This window comes from Lissotriton helveticus, chromosome 2_1 (genome assembly GCF_964261635.1).
Source record: "Lissotriton helveticus chromosome 2_1, aLisHel1.1, whole genome shotgun sequence".
NCBI lineage: Eukaryota > Metazoa > Chordata > Amphibia > Caudata > Salamandridae > Lissotriton > Lissotriton helveticus.
The window spans coordinates 1,178,382,065-1,178,403,197 of record NC_136059.1 but is presented as its reverse complement, the minus strand read 5'-3'; the positions used below and the strand labels follow the sequence as shown (position 1 = coordinate 1,178,403,197).

Here is a 21,133-nt window from a genome sequence, read left to right as displayed (position 1 = left end):
TTTCCAGTGGCTATTCTAACTCCGAGGTTGGCCCAGAGTGGTGCTGTAATTGGAATATTTATTCTCATCCAAATAATTCCAGTGCTATTTTGACGTAACGCTGTGAAGCAAATAAAGAAATTGAATTCAAATTGGATCCCCTGAAACACAGAAATATTTGTTCCCGAAATTCTAGGTAAATGTGATTGATGACGTTGTTTAATGCAGGCATGAACGTACAGAAGACATTTTTTTTTAAAGAAAAATATTATTCCCAAGTGTGAGGCAGTTCGATGGTGAATTGACTTGTTGAGATTGGCCAAAAGTAAGACAGCTCTATGCGGTGTAAGAATCGCACTTATCGGGTGTGACTTGCCAGGGACATAGCACTCTAGACATAGGCTTTCGGTGCTGCGACATGAAAAGGACAGGTTTCAATCATAACATTGCAGACTCGGAATTTCACCATTCTTGGGTTGATAACATGTGCACCTCTGTCTACGGGCTCTTAATAATTGTTTCGCAGATTATATGTAAATTGCTTCGCGTTAAAGTGCCATGTGATTTATTATGACTGGAAGCCTCTACTCAGATGGTTTTTTTCACAGACAGGTAGGCATGATGTGCTTAAGTGGGCGAGTGACCGTGTGTGTAGAATGATAGAGAGGTGCACCGAGGAGATGAAAGGGGGAGTTGCCAGGCCCGGTCTTCGAGCCCCCCGGAAGTGGGAGCCTGTCGTCTCCAGGCACCCCTGGCTCTATGAAAGGCTGCAGGGAGCCAGCGGAGGCAGAGCACACTACAGGCATGCCCAGACCCTGTGAGGGAGAGGAGGATGCTGCACTGGAATGAGGAAGTGGAGTGGAGAGGGGCGGAGGCGGGCCCCCGAGCAGTGGAGCTGCTCCAGCGCGCGCCGGCACCGGCCAGAGAGGCGCATGGATGCCGGGAGAGCTGTTTGCAGGCAGCGGGGATAACAGGAAACGGATACACCGAGGGGGAGGGACACTCGTAGCACCGGGAGCGCGGGCCCTCCTCCCTCCCGACTTATTACTGCTCACAAACCACCTGGGTAGGAGAAAGTACGTTTTATTTATCGACAAGAACCCCTACTCCTGCGGAAGCCCTCCCATTGGCTGGGTCAGCTGCCGAGCACCCATACCTCTGTTAACGCAGTTCTAAACTTCACTCTTGCAGGTTGCACCTGTAAGACACTTGCAACAAAACTTTTCAAATTAGTTTGCTCTGAGTGAATCCATTGCGGATGCTCCCTTTGTTCCTTCTGAGGCTTCTAATTCCAATGGACCAATTAAACGTTTTTGGGAGGCCGTCTGGGTTGGGTGTTATGTTGGTAGTGGTCAGGGATATGTTTTATATGTTCGATTAGTAAATACACGTCAACGTTGTTATAACAAATGCAGAGGATTGGTGGTGAGAGGCCCAGTCAAGTGAATGAAGCGAAATTTTGGGTGAGCCTGGTTGCTGCTGAGCTGTGTGTGTTTCATTTGTGAGGTTATTTGGTTGCACCAGGAGGAGTAGGGGGATGCAAATCCAAGGGAGTGTACACGGCGAGATACGATGCACAGGATAAATGGGTGTGAGAGAGAGAAAGAGGGGGGAGAGAGGAGCTAAGAGAGAGTGCGCTCCTGAGGGAAAGGACTGAACTCCAAATAAAACTCTTAACTCGTACTTTTGATCAAAGTGAATCAAAAAAAGTACTTTTGATCAAAGTGAATCAAATAGTTTTGAGTTTGAAATTCATTTGTGACCCACCAGTTTACCAAGAAACGGTACATATACATGTACTTTGTGCACAGTCCCTAACGCAAAACAAGCAGGCATCCACTTCTGTCATTACAGCTGATCGCGGCAAAAAGACAGAAGTGAATGCCTGCTTGTGCCCCGGGGGGACTGACATAAAAAAACAAGCGCGCACGCCTCGCGCTGGCAGCAGGGGGGAGGGAGAGAGGAGGGGGCCTGCGCAATTCCCTTGCCGGAGTGAGCCAGGGGCACCATGTGTTTGTAAGTTAATTACAAACATATGTTGCCAAAGCTCGCTCCCGCAAGGAAATCGCTGTATGTGCACGTGTTGCCATTGAAGGCAATGGAACGTGTGCACGTTTTAGCCTGAAACGGCAATCAATGGCTACAGGTCTCTTTCCTAAGCAGCGCATGCACGCTGCGTAGGCGAGACCTATAAACAAGGAGAAATAAAATAATTTCTTCTCTTTGCCCCATTCCTACACAGCCCTGAGGAGGCGCACAATGCTGACGCTTTCCCAGCTTTAAACAATGTGTAAATCTGGGAATGTGCCAGGTTCCATGGATGTTACGTGGGACACCCACAGCAGCAACCATGGAACGCCCCTGTCCCACAGAGTAATGCGTGACACAGGGTGACTTTACATGGCCTTGTAAATAAGGGCAAGCCCATTGTGCTGCTGGTGTGTCATAAAAGTGACACACCGGAGGCGCCATGGGCTTGTAAATGAGGCCCAGTATGTGCAGCAAACAATGAGGTGTTGTAAAGGAAGCCCAGTAGCCAGTATTATGGATTGCAAAAGAAGAAGGTTTATTAGATCTTAGTTACAAGTAGGTAAGTAGATAGCTACACTCATAGCTGAGCCCCACCAGGAGCAAGATCCTTGCTGCTTAGCCCATATCTCCAACTGACCCTCGATCCCACTCAAGCACTCAACATTCTACATGACCTCACACACACTGGCCGAGCAGCAGGGACTTGGAAAGCTGGGGAGGATGCAATATGCCAAAATGGCTGACTTTGTCTATGCAGTGCCTGCAAAGATGCTAAACTGCTGTTGGCATTTGCCTTTGGAGCAGTGCCAGATGGCACACAATTACTTCAATGTAGTCTATTTTGCTCTTGATTGTGAGCACCCTATAGCACAACGCTAGGCCATTTCACTTATAGCGAGGTAAAACACACAATAACTGAGATGGAAGACGACTATTAGGGGGATTTGTGGGAAGATGAGATGGTCATTTCAGGTGAGCGCAGAGAGGTAAACGAGGTACATTTGGGGGAATGGTGAGAAATAGGAACACGAAGCTGATTTATATGTTATGGAGGTCAGTCACAGATGTCTGCAGCAAAGGGCCCATTAAGGCCCATGAGATGCTGGGCGGTGATGGGAAAACAACACTGGGGAAGATATGGAGTTCTTGTCTTGCTTTCCGAGTATTTGGCAGTGTGCTGCATCAGCTGAAGGGAGTTGGCTGATTAGGGAACAGGGAGAGGACTCATGACTGAGGTGTCGGCCATGTGAGCACCAAGCAAGCATTGCTGTCAACGCCGTGGATAGACCGCACTAGCCGGCCTCATTTTGCTTAACGCTGCCACTGTCGCAAGTTAATATTGTACAACGCTTGCCTATGGATGCTGCAGAAATATTACAAACAGGATGCTGTTCATTTGCCAATTCCACATAGAGTTCAGCCAGGGCTAGTAATATCATTTAATGTAGATAAAAAAAAATACATCAATCTGACTCAGAATCTTATAAGGAGGGGACTTCCAGGGCCTCTTTTTGGAGGTAAGGGGCGGCCCCACAGACAGTAAAGTGTGCTTTTTCTTAGAGGAAAGCAGATATCTTTGGAGACTATGCTTTCCGGTTTTACCTCAAAAACGCTGCGCACTTCCTGCCTGAATGTGTGTGACCCAGATGAAGAGCGCTAAGTAGTTGCATCATGCAACGTCCACAAATAAGGTTGCGGTATACATAGTTGCTTCACAAAAAACACAGAAACAAACCGTAGCACAATGTATATGTAAAGGTTTTCAAGAAGGGAGAAACGTCAGGCCTTTAAGTAGCTGGTTGGGACTGAGGCCTCTTCTAAAGAATATCTATAAATGCGACAGCGACTCTGACAGGTGTAAGAGGTGACAGCAGTGTGGGAAATGGGTGCGGCAGCTACTTGAAAAATGGCCAAAGTTGGGGGTTTGTGTGTGGATAGATGCGTGCATGCGATTATTTGGAACGATGCGACCAATCTATTAATTCTTGTATTTAAAGAAAGGAGGAAGGATGCGGCGTCTACCTCGGAGATGGGGAACCGGGTTCGTTTTTCGGTAGAGATGGTCAACATCCTGTGATTCTGAGCAAATCATTTAATCTCCCCGTGCATAACAAAATAAATGTGTCCATCTGCAACGCAACTGGTGCTTAGGTAAAGCGCTCTGATACCTTCGGGTCGAGTTAACGCTATAAAAAACTCCAAAAAGAAAAAAAGTGAGGGCCTTATCAAGACAGCAGTCTGAGGTGGTGCATGTAGATGGGAGTTGTGCAGCAGGCGGCTTAGTATTACTGCAGTCTGGCCAAAGCTACTGGAATTATGAGCAGTGGAGATCAGGAATGACTTCATTATGTGGTAGTGAAAGGTAAAATGTGCAGTACAATTATGTAATTAATGTCAAATTAAGTAGAAGGTTCTGGGCCATGTTGACCTTTAAACACACATTGGAACAAAAGACATCCCAATGTTATAGAAATTAGAAAGCTATTAGAAAGTGTAATATACACACTCAGTAGATCCTATTTGAATTTACCAGCAATTAGTAGTGTTCTCTTGCAAGGATGCACAGAGCACCATTTTATTAATATTCCTCTTTACTACTTCCCGGAGGACAACAGTTTGTGTATAACATAGACAACGTGGGCTCGGCAGAAAACAGACTATACACATGCATGCTAATTATAATTTAACAAGCATTTGCAATGCAATCGGTCTCGCTGTTGTGTAAGTTAGATCTATTGGCGTTGTAAATCACCATTGTGTTTAACTTATTTTCTTTGTCTGTAGTGGGGAGTTTATTTTGAAAACGAGAGTTTGAGCTTTTGGCGTTGTAAATGTAAATATTTTTTACTTATGTGTTGTGGAGTCAATTTATGTGGTGTGCAGTGGAATAATGTGGATAGTAATTATGTGGTATTTTGTGTATTGGAATTGTGTGAAGTGTGATTAATTTTTATGGCGAGTGATTATGTGGTATGGTATTTTGTGTTGTGGAGAGTTATGTAGTGGAGTTTAATTATGTTGGGTGCTGTTGAATTTTGTGGTGTGATGTGGATTCATGTGGTGTGGAATGAATGTTGTGGTGCGTTGTGTAATTGCGTTGTTGATTTGTATTCTGCAGTTTCTTGTTGAATTATGTGGTGTGGAATGGAAACATGTTGAGTTGATTTTTGTAGAAATTGTGTGGCATTGAGTGAAATTATGCTGATTGAAATTATGTAGCATGGTGTGAAATGTGTTTATATGGATTGTTGCTCTGTGGTATAGATTGGTTTTATGTGTGGTGTATTTATGTGAGCAAGAGATAGTCTGGGTAAAGAAAGAGGGTAGAGAGAGGAGGAGGGGAAGTGACGTGCCCAGCGCTTCCTGGGGGGGAGGGCCCGTCCTGTACTGAGCGAAGCTCACAGGTTACAGTCTGACTTTATTTTAACTTTGTTCGAAGTCCAGTGAGGGTGATGGAAAGAAAGTACAGCATGAAAAAAAGACAACACTACAGGAGGGATATTGATGCACCCAAAATATTCTCAGACCAAGGACTGGAATGCTTTGAACCTACGCCTCAAGGAAACACAAGACTACCTCTGATCACCTCGCTCCTAAAAACTAAGCTCTTCAAACTAGCAACTGACTGAATTTTTATCCTCTCATAAGGGGAGAAGAATGTCGACTAGTGATTCAATTCTGCAGCTCGAGCGTCTTTCACTCGATCAGATTGTCCTATATAATTTAAACTCCGTACGAAATGACTGAACAGTTAAACAAGCATTTACAATGCAATGGTTTCGCCTTTGAAAAAAGTTTGAGCTATTGGCATTGAAAATGTTAAAATTTGTATTTATGATTTAGTTTTGAATACAGATAAATAAATGTTATTGTTATTTACATTGTCATTAGCTTAATCTTTCGCAACTGTGAGACCTATTGTACTCTACGGACAAGCTCAGCAGACAGCAATTAGTACCACACACACACACCCAGAGCCACACACACACACACACACCTAGAGTGCCACATACACACACACACCCAGAGCCACACACACACACACAGAGCCACAGCCATACAAAGACACATATAGCCATAGACACACACACACACCCAGAGTTACACACACACACACAACTAGACAAGCTCAGCAGACAGCAATTAGTACCACACACACACACAGAGACACACACACACCTAGAGCACCACATACACACACACACACACCCAGAGCCACACACACCCAGAGCCACAGCCATACAAAGACACTTAGAGTTATAGACACACACACCTAGAGCCACACACACACACCTAGAGCCACACACACACATACACACCTAGAGCTACAGACACACACACCCTGAGCTACAGACACACACAGAGATAGACACACACACATAAACCCAGAGCTACACACACACTTATAGCTATACACATACAGAGATCCACATACACACTGAGAATCACACACACACTTATAGCTACACACACATACCCAGAGCCACACAAACAGTCAGAGCTACACACACACACCCAGAGTGCCACACACATAGACACCTAGAGCTACAGACACACACACCCAGAGCCACAGACACACACACACCCAGAGACACACACATACACTCAGAGCCACACACACACAGATCCACATACACACCGAGAGCCACACACACACTCGTAGCCACACACACACAACAAGAGCCACACACACACCCAGAGCTACACACACACTCACCCAGAGCCACACACACACACACCCAGAGCCACACACACACACAGTCAGAGCCACAGACACACACACCCAGAGCCACAGACACACACACACTTAGAGCCATAGACACACACACACTCAGAGCTACACACACACACACACACAGAGTGCCACACACATAGACACCTAGAGCTACAGATACACACACCCAGAGCCACATTCCCCAACTATAGTAGTGTTTAATAGTAAAGCAAGGAAGATGGGATTCATCTAATTGTTCCAGACAGAATGTAGCGCAAAGCTCCTGGAAGGGGGGCAGGAACTGGACAAGAAGCGAGGGGGAAATGCCAGCAGGGATGACAAGAAGGGTGGGGGATATGCGAGGGGGAAGTACAAGCAAAGGAGCCTGATTTAAGCAGATGAAAAGGGAGGGGAGTGCGGGCAAAGGAGCCATTTGAACAAGCTATGGCATTGCGCGGAGGGGGCGGGGGCGAGAGCGCACAGAAACACAGGAATCAGAAGCATGTATATACGTAGGAGGCAGTGGTATGTGAACGTGTACGCATGTATAAGGGCTGACGTGCAAAAATGCGAAAGGTGCGCGCAAAAGAGACAGTGGGGAGGGCAAGGGGAGGACTTGTTTGCGAAAAAGAGAGGGGGTGAGACAGGGAGGGAGAGAGCAAAATGAGCTTTGGCCTTTTGGCTTTGTCAGGACACACCCATTGACGTAAAAAGCAGTTAAATTCATCCACATATCCGTGTTAACATCACTAGTAACACACAAGAAAAGATATGGATAAAAAGAGACATTTGGCCAAAGGCCATGCGAGCGGACCTGCAAATGCACACTGAGCTTGTAAACAATACAATCCTGCCTCATTTGCAGGATTGTATTTTGCTGCGCTGATAGCCTGTTCATCAATCCATGCATTCATAAGTTCACACACACTTAGTTGTACAATGAACCGCAAACGTGAAGGACATAATTAACAGGGAGCCATGCCAGAGACACATGCCAACAATTTGAATAACTCCAAGTGAGGCTAAGGGGGCATGATGTGCAAGGATAGCCACTTTCTCCATATACTTAAGTGGGCAAAAAACAACATTTTTGATGTAGCCAAAAGGTATGCAGATCGACGAACGCAGTTTAAAAAATTCATTTTTTTATAAGTGATTCCAGTACTTACTGTCCCATATTTATAACGGAAAACCAAAACTCTAAATATCAAACATGGCGCAGCTTAAAAGCACTCTACACACAAACAGTAAAGAAGTCTATGTCCTAAAATAACCAAGGCATTTCCGCGCGCTTTATTGAAATATTTCACAAACACTAGCTGCACGTCAGCTTGTTGGCTGTTTTGTACAGCGTCACAAATTGGCATTAATATGCCAGACTTCTGAGAGAGAAGCTGATCTAAGAGCGTGAATCGTGTCTGCCTGGGGTCTGGTAGCTAATGAGGATACGGACGCGCTTTGGTGGTTTTATAAATCCAGTATGTAAACGGTGTTTCTGTGTGTCTACATTATGCTCTTTCTGCTGTGCGTCTTTCATTAAATTGCATGTCGTGGTGACGAGTGCGCGCAGAAACAGAGGAATTAGTAGCATGTATATACGTAGGAGGCATTGGTATGTAAACGTGTACGCATGTAATAGGGTGTGACGTGCAATTAGAAGAAAGGGGCCTGTACATGGAGTCTATGGGTGATAAGTCAGGCGACATGCACACATACGAGTTTTGAGAAGAGCAACGTGCACACACAGGGATACAGACAGAACTAGACAGAATGTAGCGCAAAGCTCTTGGAGGGGGGGGACAAGAACTGGGCAAGAAGTGAGGGGAGAATGCCAGCAGAGGTGACGAGAAGGGTGGGGGATAAGAGAGAGGGAAGTACAAGCAAAGGAGCATGATTAAAGCTGATGAGAAGGGAGGGGAAGTGCGAGGAAAGGCAAAGGAGCCATTCGAACAAGCTCTGGCATTGCGCGGAGGGGGGCGGGGGCGAGAGCGCACAGAAACACAGGAATGAGGAGCATGTATATACGTAGGAGGCAGTGGTATGTAAACGTGTACGCATATATAAGGTCTGACGTGGAGAAAGGGGCGCGCAAAAAAGACAGTGGGGAGGGCATGGGGGCGGGGGAGGACTTGGCGGAGAAGAAGGGAGGGGGTGAGATAAGGAGGGAGAGAGTGAAACTAGCTTTGGCCTTCTCAAGAAAACACCCATTAACGTAAAAAGCAGTTATATTCATCTCCACATTCGTATTAACATCACTAGTAACACACAAAAAGAGACATGGATAAAAAGAGACATTTGACTAAAGGCAATTCGAGCGGTCCAGCATAAGGACACTGAGCTTGTAAACAATACAATCTTGCCTCATTTGCAGGATTGTATTGTGTTGCGCTGGGAGCCTGTTCATTAATCTATTTATTTAAAGTTTACACACAGACTAGACACGGCTGTTGTGAGCAAAGGAGTCTTTTGGAAGTGTCCCTGACAGAATGTTACGCAAAGTTCTTGGATGGGGGGCAAAAGTGTGCAAGAAGTGAGGGGAACGGGAGTGCGAGGAAAGGCAAAGGAGCCATTCGAACAAGTTCTGGCATTGCGCAGAGGGGGGCGGGGGCGAGAGCGCACAGAAACACAGGAATGAGGAGCATACCGTGCAAAGCAAAACATTGACAACACGGGGCAGCAACGAGACACACAAAGTGGAGAAACAAACAATTAAAAAAATGTAAACAAAATGCATCTTACCTGAACGCAAATAAAAACAACACCAATCCGGCTGAAGGCACTCCTGAAAAGACGAAAACAACACGGAAAGACAAAAAAAAATAAACCCCGCCCACCGCCGCACTGACGTTGTCAAAGGGGCAGGATGAGTAAAAATGGCCGGAACGCCCCCGAATCGGCTCCGCAATTGACGGACAGATCTCTGTTCCAATGGCTAGCCTCCATTTATGGAGCTAGCCAATGGAACAGAGGGGCGGATTCCCAGCCACACAGTGTAAGACATAAGATTTCGCCTGCGCGAAACGCTGCTTGCGCAGCTTTTCGCCAGGTCGAAACCTAATAAATGATTCAGGTACTATTAATGAAATACTTTAGTTTTATCAAAAAACTGCAAAACTGTTCGTAAGATTAACTGTAAATGCAGTGCTAGTATTAGCAAAGTACCTATGAACAAATAACAAAAACATGCTTATTTTCTAAACGAGAGTCCTTTGACTGATAGCAGTGTGGTAAACTGTGGAGTGCTATGACAGTCTTACATGAAGCATGACGTTTTGTAAAATAAAAAACACAACAAAGTATATGATTAGCATTTGCATGACGAACTCTGACTCACCCAGGACTGCCCATGCTCTGCCAAATTAAGGCATGTATTTTGCAGTAATTTAATCCAGTGTCAAGTCATGGGAACGAGCGCAAGTAGTTGCAAAGAAAGCTGGATCAATTCGGGGCTTTGAAAAGTGCAGCATGCTATATTTAAGCTGCATTGGAGTGCTTTACATGAGGTGGTGATGAGAATAAATGTTCTTGAGCAGTGATGTGTCCTGGAACCTGGTGATTCCACATGAAGTCAGACTAGGTAAAGGTATTGTTTTAATTCCTTTCTTGGTGTTCAAGTGTTTTAGTGTAAAACTCTGTGTGTTGAAACTACATGATCCTGGCCCGTGCCTCTTAGGGGCAGGGAATGGGCCATTACCCTCTGTTTGCAGGTTTGGGCAACTACCTTCTATTTGCAGGCACAGTGTACTGACAGTTCAGTTATTAAGTGTGATACAGTGAATTGTGCAGCATCCGGGGGACACCTGTCATGCACTAAAACGGGACACCTGTCATGCATTAAAACATGGTGGAATGTGGGCAAAGTGGAAAAGAGCAAGGAGTGTGGTGATGGAGTTTGGCTCTCTTTAGCATCTCTCCCTGCATATGTGGTCTTACCATTCTTGTGCTCCTTCACATCTCAAAAGTGCATTTTATTATGATTTTTATGCCGCCTAATATGAAGCCTCCTCTGCATTCCCAAAACCCTGCATGAAATCTATCCTCTCCCTTTCTTGTGCGTGACTCTCTCATTACTTTACATCCTCTGCATGCCTCCTCTTTCTAAACACAGCCTGCTTTAAGTCACATGCATGTTTGCCTTAATCTTTACTGCGCTAAATTCATTCCATAATTTCAAAAATCACAAACTCTCCTTTTTTGAAAATCATAGCTGGAACCTAACAGTGCCAAATCTCCTCTTGCTCATCTGTAAATCCCGCCAACCATCTGCATGTAGACACACACCCTCTCCCCACTAATGATCACACAAAACTCCTGGTAATTTAAACTACTACAAAGAAACTGGAGTAAATGCATGCAATGGTTTTCTTGAGAACACAAGACTAATCCCAATAACCACTGGATTAACCACTAAACTTGGTTTCTGGAGCAGCGTGCTACCCAGCACAAAGAGCATCAAAGTCTTATCAGGGGTAGTATTCACGATATAAATGCAATTACAATACTATACAATATGTATTCCTCTTGGCTTACAGTAATAAATGAATACTCAGCGGTCAAGCAATTGATTGCAGTTCTTACATGGTGCATAATGTTTCTCTTATAATGCTTAATATTTATACACTCACATAAGACAAACCTGCTACGGATCATGTCAATTATTCAGTGGTGTACCATTCCGCAGCAATAAACTATCCATCACCCAATGAATAGGCATGGAATAACTGGAGATGTGCCACATGCCACTGATCAATGGAGGACTTTAATCTAGTCCACCACCGCAGGTACCCACAGGCTGCATATTATGACCACTTCTTGACATCTCACAATGACAATCAGAAATGGGATAACAATATAAAAGTCTATCCAGCAGATCTCTTCATCTTTTTCTCCTTTCAACTTCTGCCTGCTCAAGACCATAAACTTTAAATTCAATATCTCAGATTAGCAAACAAAGGAAGCACCAAGCTCAGTGGACTATGACCATGAAAATACGAAAAGGGGACTTGCAGAGCTGCTCAACATTGCACACTTAGTAGAAAAACATAAGCTGCGTGTTTCATCCAACACATTGCTATTGCTTAGTGCTGCCTCTCATAACATGATAACTGCATCTTGGTGGTCATTACGAACAACATAGAAACTATTCTCACATAGGATCAAAACAAAGACAACTCACTTCCAACCACACACCTGCACAATGTAGCATGCTACCCATGTAGGCAGGTGCTACAATGCCCCACGCAGGGTAGTATCTGCTTTATTTGCGTTACAATACAATACAGTAGGGGCCTATGGGGATTGGCATCTGTAGATTGAGGAACAAGGGAAATTCCAGATGTTAAATTAAAACACAAAATGAAACCAACAGGCACCACCAGAAGCAATTGACATTAGGAGCCAATTTCAATTGGAATCAGCTGGGTTTTTTCAGGAACAGTTCATCGGCTATTCAAACCCCTTCTATTATACTAGCTATTATACTAGGCCAGAGTGTAGAAAGATTGTGACTGGGGCACCATCCTCTCAATAGTTTAGTGCAGTCACTAAGGTTAATGCATGCTTGAAGTTTTTAGTATGTGCTATTTGATACATAAGAAAAACGTGTACACTAGACACAGTTTTCGGCATTGACAATGCTTTTGTCCACACAACTATTCAGGAAAACGTGCCAGGATGGTAACAGGCACCGCATTTTACGCCTTATCACAATGTTTTAAAAGTAGAGGTCTTTTGGGAGCCCTGATCGTTACCTGACCAATGACGTTAGTGAGTAGTAATCCAACACCACAGGATTTTCAATTCAATTTATTAGTTAATAAAGCCCACAGACATACACAAAATACACAACTTAGTCACCAATATATTTAAAATCAGTAAATCTCTGCTTCAGGCTATCTAGGCACCAATGGGTCATACAAAGGTGTGTAGTACCAGATCGAAAAACATGCCATACGAGGAAGGACGCCTCACCCTGGTTATAACCCAGTAAAACATACTAGGTGAACACATTGTTCAAACAACAGGGTAACAATGTGGGGGTTCGACAATTTTACGATCATGGGCCTTCCTATCCATTGTAGGTGGGCACAGGAAGATCATGAAGAGAGTACATTATAAAATACATAAATAAAATATGTAATCCTGAGCTCACAGAGAATCATTCAGACAGTGCAACATGCAGATATTGAGGGATTACTGAGCAAAGAGGCATAAACAATATATCATATCAACCTGCTAGAGTTATGCGTGCAACATTATCAAGGTGCTTAGAGCAAACATTGACACAACTGTGCAAAGAGGCAGTATTAAAGTGTTTAGACCAAAAATGAATACAACTGTGCAATGAGGCATAAACAGTTTGAACATATTAAAACGCTCCTGTCAGCCTGGTAAAATGATGCGCGCAAAACTTTATCAAAGTGCCTAGTACAAACATGGACACAACTGTGCATAGATAGCATTTGTATAAACAATAATGAATTCTTTTCGATACATGCTTCATTTTGCTTTGTTAAAACAAATAATGCTACAGCGGGATGAGGGGCACAATTCCTGTGCAAACATGCATAAGAAAATGAATGAATGAATAAATCAGTCTTTTTTCATATTTGACTCATCAATGCCAGACATCCATCGGTGAACAGGACTGAGGGCAGTACCTCATTGAATTCACCTGGCTACCACTTCAATTGATGCTCCATATCAGCTCTGGGATAGGGAGGGATCAATAATTCTCTTATTCTGTCCCTAGCAACCCATCATGAATTGAAAGCGTTATATAAGTCACTTTCTAAACCACGGACAGTGTTTGATTTAAAACTTGTAATCAGTTTATTAAAAATTGCTAACAATTGCACCTAACCAATGTTCAGCATGAAGTTCTGGGGATTTAAAGCCTCTATAGCTGCTGTCCAACAAGTTCTAATATCTAAGGCTAAGAGCTCCTTGTGCAGCAGTGACTTCTGGCGTACTAGCAGTGTGGGGCACATATGTTTATTTTGCCTGACGACACAAGCAAAATATTTCATCTTCCGGTTGGGCCTTCTGCCACTTGGGAACGAAATCGAGTGTAGGAAGGTGTCCAAATGGCATCTTTAGCACTTCCCTCTTGATAGTCAGCGACAGTGCTGCCTCAAAGTAGGGCTGTTCCTTGCTGAAGTTATGAGCTTATTACTAACCACTCATGCAACTGTTTTGTTCATGTAGCTTTATCCTCCGGGTCGGTTTTTTGCTGCATGCATTTGTCACCATTTTCTTGAAAGTATAGTCACTTGTATTCAGCTACCATAGGTCTAAAATACCAAGATTCTCTATACTTTCCTGTAGGTATTTGGCAAATTGACCTTTCCCCGCCCGAGCAAGTTTAGCCAATGATCCTTCCGGGCTACTCCACAGTTGATGACAACACTTAACAAAGGCCCCTTGCCTAGCGGGGGAGGCAGACTTTGGTATCTGAAATGCTTGTATGCATGTTAATATTACTAGCTTCTCAGCAAGTCTGAGACTTCACCCAGCATTATCTCGATTCCGTATGATTAAGGCGGGATCAATTTTGATTTGATCACTGTTATCACTGCCTTTAAATTGAGACCCCACAAACTTTTCCTCAGATTTGAGAAGGCAAAGTTTAAGGTCTCAGCTTTTGCAATGATAGCTTTTTTGTGTGACAAAGGAACTTCTTGAGGCCAGTTTTGAACCCTAAGTATGTTGGACTCGTTTAGGCACCATTTCCCCTTTTTCGCTATTTGTCGTTTTAGGGGTATAAATTTGGTCTCTTTTAGGTTAATTTCCAACTGATTGTTTGCTGAGTACTCAGCAGTCATGTTAATTAGCCTTTGCAGGCCTACTCGGGTATTACTTAATAACAGCAGATCGTCTGCATATAAGATGTTGCTCAGCTCACCCTCCCACTTTGGCTAGGGAGGGTAAGAAATCCGAGATAAACAGGTTGACCAGCAGTGGTACCAGTACACATCCCTGTTTCAGTCCAGGGGAGGTGTTGGCCTTTCTAGATAGATAACGCCCATCCCCCCCTTGATCTTTACCCAGGTTTTTTTGTATAACAGCTGGATGTCCTCAAAAGGTTTTGTGGTATTCCCCAGTGTAATAGTTTCCCCAAGCAGACCTTGAGGGACGCAGTCACAGGCCGCTTTGAAGTCCACTAAACACATGAATAGCAGCATCTCGGTGTGGCCCAAATTATAATATTTTGCTTCAGGAGTGAAGGAGTGCTTCAGGAGTGCAGCCAGTATACCATTAGGGCCGGGTGCACAGTTGGTGCGTGAGATCTCAATTATGTTTACCAAAAACCCATTGAGTGGTCTAAGGGTTCCATTAAATGGTGTATGATGTCGATAGTGCCATTACTATGGATTTTGGGGTCACCAACTCTATGGTGTAATTCTATTCATGTGGGGCCAGGCCAGGAACCGGGGAAGAATGGTCCTCGGGGCTTCCCTTATAGTGCGCTCTTAGGGAATTCATCCATTCTTCCTCGCTTATATTAGCGTTATTTGCTGCCCTGGTACCTGTGTCAAACTCACTAATTAGTTTCCAAATGTTTTTTTGGTTATTTCGATTAGAGAAGTGGAATAGATTTGCCCACAATGCTTCTGATCTCTCTTTCTTTAGTAACCATACCACTTTTTTTTATCTCCTACACTCCATTCGTAGGCAATGCTGAGTGCTGTGTCGAGCGCGGCCCTTGATGGAGCACTTTGGTAATCCTGGACCTGATGGTCAAACCGGCTTTGGCTGGTTGATGAGTCTTTTGTAAGTAATGTTTTTACCTTTCTTCGAATTATTGGTCGGATATCTTGCTGCTAGTGTCTCCCGAGAGATGGTCCCATACCTTTATCAGGTTCTGCTCGCTGGTTGTTATTTGCTTCAGGATTCCCTCTGCCTCGCTTGCCAAACTTTCAATGATATCCGGGCTCCATTTGAGGCATTTTAGATTTTCAGAGTGAGATTCTGCCTGCACTATCCGTGCATGATCTAAAACGATTGTGTTGGCGCTTAAACAGAAGTTTTACAGATGATGGTCACTCTCCAGTCTATGCTCGATTTTAAAATCAACTATCCCACTTAACAGACTGGCGCTCACCATTAAATAATTGAGATAGGAAATTGTTTTGCAGAAGTGCCTTGTCCAAGGAAGTGGAATGTTCCCCAGGAGACGTCCATTTAGCATTACCAGGCCATCTGATTCACAAGCCTTCAGGAATCTTTTCCGAATATTATCGTGTCATCTATGAGGTGGGTAACATTGTGCTGGCAACACCTGCAGCACCTCATCACCGTCCTCATGTGTGTCTTGAAAAAGATTCAGGTTAAAATCTTCGGTATTTACCAGGTTTGGCATCTGTTTATCTCCTTTCCTATCCAGGAGCAGATTAATCAGCTTCTCCACTATCTAATTTTTTTCTTGGATTAATATAAATATTAACCAGAACCAGTGGGTTTGCCAACTGTATGCCCCTTTAGATGTAGCACCAATAACCAGGGTTCATCTATATCCAGCGACGTTACCTTTGTGGTTAGTTTATAGTTCACATAGTTGTTTAACCCACCTATTGCCCTTCTGTGGATGTCACTTTTACATGCCCATCTGTTGTATTCAATGAATCCAATTAATGAAATGCTGGATTGAGCCCATATTTCCAACACTGCAATTATACAGAACTTCTCAAGGTATTCCGTCATTGTAGCAGCTTCAATTTTTGAGCCAAGTCCTCCCAGATTCCAAGCACAAATGCTTAGCATGCCATCCTTTTGTGTGATGCCTCATAGGTTTCTCGTTTGAGTCTTCGCGGCCCTCCCTTTATAGAACCGAAGGTAACCAGCTCCAGTTGACCAATTCACCCTGTTTTTTGACTTGTCTAGACTCAGTGCCTTCCTCTGCCTGGGACGTAGCTACTTGTATCTCCAGCCCAGAGACTCTTGTGGTCAAGGACCAATCCACTGCACCTTTCAGAACTGAGAGTACCTGTTGGATCCAACACATGTTTTGTCTCAGGAAGGGTGAAGTATGAGTTCCACAGTCCCTTGCAGGTTGGTTTGATAGCAGGAGCAGTGGCGGGTAGCACCCTTCCTAGAAGTGCACTATTTTTATGCCCCAACTCTTTAGCAGCTCCTTACAAGCCATGAGTTTGTCTTGGATCTATTAGGAGCTGAACGTAACCAGTGTGGGTTCAAATACTTTCTTTCGACTGGGTGCCAAGCATTTGATGGAAAAGATGTCTTGAGATTCGACTTTCACCAGGCCCAGCAAGCCCTTTATTAGCTTATATACATTTATGGGATTTATGATATCATCTATGTGCAGGGATCCACAGTAGGCTTCCCAGTGGACCTGTATGAACAGCAGAAGCCTTGACACTCTCTAAGATATTTCGGGATGGACATGTGTTTGTGTTCTCTTCTTGAGTGTCACCATCGTGGGTGTTCACATCATCGTGTAGTGCACCAACCTCTGCTCTTTTTTACTCCTACACAGGCTGCAGATAAGCTTAGAACGAGGGTTAGATCTTATATCTGGGTAAGCTCGGTATCTGCCTTTCTTTGTGCGCTTTACTTCCCGCTTTGTCATGTGTGTTAGTGTGGGGTTGTTGGATGCTGACATCTCAGTAGTGACTGGCTCTTGCTTCTGTTCGTGAATTCATCTTGTCCCATGCACTTTTGGCTTCTAGGTTACGTGGCCTCATGATTGTCTGGCAAATGTTTAGAGAAGGGCAATCGAGGCAGTGAAGTCCTGCAATCTTACTGCTGTTCTTTATTCTTGTTCTTATTCTGATGTTCCTATTATTTCTGCTTTTTTCCTTTATGTTGGGCTTCTTGCTGTCTTTTGCCCCTCGCACCGCCTCCGCCTTACTACTCATTTTGTCCTTGCTGCCCCTTCCCCTGCCTTTGATGCCCCTAGTGCCGCCTCTGTTTCTTCTTTTATCCAGGGGGCGGGAGCGCACCTAGACCCGCAAGCCTCACCCGATCCTAGGTTGGGCCACTTCCGCAGTTTTGAGGGCTCGCCTGGGGCTGTGATACTAACCACAGCTCTCCCCACGAGAGACTACAGCCAATCCTCCTCCTCCTCCAGTAACTCTCGGTACTGAGTACCTGCACTTTAGTTTGAGAGGGAAAGTACCTGAACCCCTCAGCAGCGGTGCATTATTCTATCCAGCCATTGAATTGACTGGGACTAGTATACACCCCATATGCCATGTACTGCGCGCGGTGTGTGGTGAATATATTTAGCGCCCCGTGCCCCGCCTATTTTGTAAGTATCCATCTTTACATTCTTGGTCTGCGCCCCACTGGTTGAGTAAACACAACAGGAAATGATCACCCATCACTACTGCAGCAGGTGAGTGTTGTAAACTGCACACGGTGTAGCCTCCTTGTAGTAAGGGGTATACCTTACCACAAGTAAGGGTGAAATAAAGAGACAGTTCCTAGTAGAGAAAAAACCAGTTCTGCCCCATCTCTGAATCTCTAACAATCTGCAATATTTGGCATTCAGAAATATTTATTTGCTGATGCCAGTTGGGGATGTTTCTATTGCGACGTCATTCACTGAACGGCCCCTTTAATTCTAACTGTATGGATAAATACAAGGTTTAATCTTGACGCCCGTCGAGCTGGGATTTGGAGGGCACGAGGACCGTGTCCCCAGAGAAGGACACCCTATCCCAGAAGTGACAGTCGTTGCCTGCTGGGTCGGGGTGAGGAAACCCCCCTCTGCCCTGCTCTTCTCGCGCTTTCACTTCCAGCCGCTTGTTTCCGTGTTGGCCGCGGCAGTGAAGTGTTTACAAAACACCTGACGCATGACGCATCACCATGGCAGAGGCAGCGGACATACAGCATTACAGCAGGCACGTGTAGGCGCCGACTAATTAAAGGTACAGGAACACTACTGACATCGACAGGTACTGTCCAATTAAAACCATTGCCGTTCACCGTTCACCGTTCACAAGTGTAGAGACTGACTTATTAACCGATTGCAGAATTGGTGACAGATGCAGGTAGTTACTGGCCCATACACAAAACAACATTTCTGACTGCGCCATTCAGCCAGTCACACAGCTTTATTCGATCTTTTGTAAATAGACCATAAAAGCACAACAGCTCATATAAAATAATTTCAAGTTATTAAATACATATTTACATTGGTTAAAATAAGTATTAAACCAGTTTGCTGTGATCAGAAATAGGACCTTTAAAATCATTTTTATAAAAGGAGAGAACGGTTCATAATTAAAAATTACACACTACTATCAACAAGTCACTGTGCCATTAAAATGTACAGGTAAGAATAGATGCATATGTTGCACAGATGAACATATTAGTATAGCAGCAACGTTGATGAAAAGCAGAGGCAGTGTCCTATCACAACATAGCACTTTAGCTGAAAAGTGCCGCTACTGTCACAATGAGTGGCTGTGTAAGAACCTTGATAGTAACTACTTATACGGTACTGTCCCATGAAAAGTAGTGCGACTTCGCGGCCAAGTGCGGATTACTTTAAAAATAAAATAGCAGCGAAGCTGGCAACCGCACATTAGTGCCCAACTGAGAGTGTAAAATCCCTATTAAAAGTGCAGCATGACTGCTGACAAGTGCAGCATCATCAGTCTTGTTGACAGCCCCATGAAACATGCAAAGGCCGGTGACACCTGCTCATCCACAAAGCTGCAGGGAGCGCGTGAGAGGCAGAGACAGGTGTCAGTCCCTGCGCGCGCACTCGCAGTCACCGGCTCGCGCCGCACTCGCTGCTGCCCCCCCTGAAGGCGCAGCCCTGCCCACCCACAGAGCCACGGTTACCTGCTGCGCACAGGAGCAGGCCGGCCAGCAGAGCCCGGCTGCGGGGGAGCATGGTCCTGACCGCCGCGGGTCACTTCAGAGGAGAGGCTGCCCGGGATGTGTCCTGTCCAGTCAAGTCGAGGAGATGCAGCTGGGGACCCGAGGGGGCTGTCACAGGGGCCGCTGCCTGCCTCCGGCTTCACCAGATGCCGCCTGTCTGAGCCGAGTGCCCCGGCTCTGCCACTCCATGCTGCCCGGAGCTGGCCCCGCCCCGCCGCTCCTCCACTGATGACAGCCCGGAGCGGCCTCCGACAGGCCTGTCCGCGGGCGACCCCTGCAGGCCGGCCGAGGAGGAGCGGCGTGACTGCTCTCTGGAGGCTTCTGGCGCGCAGCACTCCTCACTCACCCCGGGGCGAGGGCGCGCGCCACTCCTCTCCCCACGCATTGCTAAAGGCAGAAACAACCTGCTGATGACACCACCCGCCCTCTAGGGACACCCTGTTGAACAGGTGTGACTGGCATGGTTGGAGGGTTTCCGCATGGGCAATTCCACTTTCTTCCGAAATGTACCCGCCCCGTGTCTTTGTTGCTGGAATGTGAAATATCTTGTGCTGTTCCACTCAAATCTCTACTATTGCATTCATTGGCACAGTCAGACTCCAATGTGTGATATGAACGTCGGAAACTGATTACTCTGAATGAGTACCCAACAGCGCTCTGACGCCATACCGGTGGCGGGCACACTGTGCGCTATGCAAGTTCTAATTAGCAAAAATAATAATTGATCGCACACCTGCGTGCATACTGTCTCGCGTCTTAAATTTACACATTTTGCATTTCTAAGTAAGGGTCGACATACCTATGACGAGATGTAGCTCAGAGATGTGATAGGACAGCAGAACCCAAATTATGTTTGCCTTTTGCTACACAGCCTGGTAGCATGCACGGACGTTTGCCTTGCTTGAGTTATGGCATATGGGACCCCCGCTACCTCCATGTTCTATATAGATAATCTACCTTACATGTCTTCATGTCTACTGGGAAAACAATCGTAGCTGGATTCCATATCAATGGCCAAGGTTGGAATATATTAACAAATGATGTGGGCATCTTCACAGAACATCAATACCATACCCTACATAGCGCTGTGAAGTCCTGGCCTATAGCGCCATACTTAATTATGGTTAGGCGCTGTGTTCCATCTCAGGTTGCGGTTCTGGTGATCGGACTAATGTGTGCAAGTGTTAGTCTGATGCAGGCATCTGGGCTTAAGACACCTAACATGGGGGCATATTAGCAAGAACCTCGTTAAAATAATTGCAGTTTTAGCGGCAGGAAACTGCTGCTAAAACGGCGATAATGAGCTTGATAATATGCGTTATAGAATTCATATAAAAGCCCAGGTTAGCAGGAGCGTAACACAGGCCCCCGCAGCCCACGCGGAGCGGGGGGGCCCCTAGCTCCAAGGGGCCTCCTCGGCACTGAACTCTGGCCGGGAGAGCTCCTGATTGAGCCCGGAGGGGCCCCCCTAAGTACCGTGCAGGGAGGCCCACTCACTTTTCGTTACGCCAGTGCAGGTTAGATGTCTAACCTGGGTTTCTATTGGAATTCTATAGA

General features: G+C 45.3%; 1 protein-coding gene across 1 annotated transcript in view; it reads right to left on the bottom strand.

Annotated features, from left to right (window-relative positions):
• PARM1 (prostate androgen-regulated mucin-like protein 1) overlaps nt 1–19,800 on the bottom strand; it is a 460,383-nt gene extending 440,583 nt beyond the window's left edge. Inside the window, exon 1 of the mRNA XM_078676043.1 lies at nt 19,538–19,800. Within this exon, the coding sequence (XP_078532169.1) occupies nt 19,538–19,589 (52 nt within the window). The 5' untranslated portion in view covers nt 19,590–19,800. The remainder of the gene's footprint in view (nt 1–19,537) is intronic.
• Nucleotides 19,801–21,133: the final 1,333 nt, after the last annotated feature.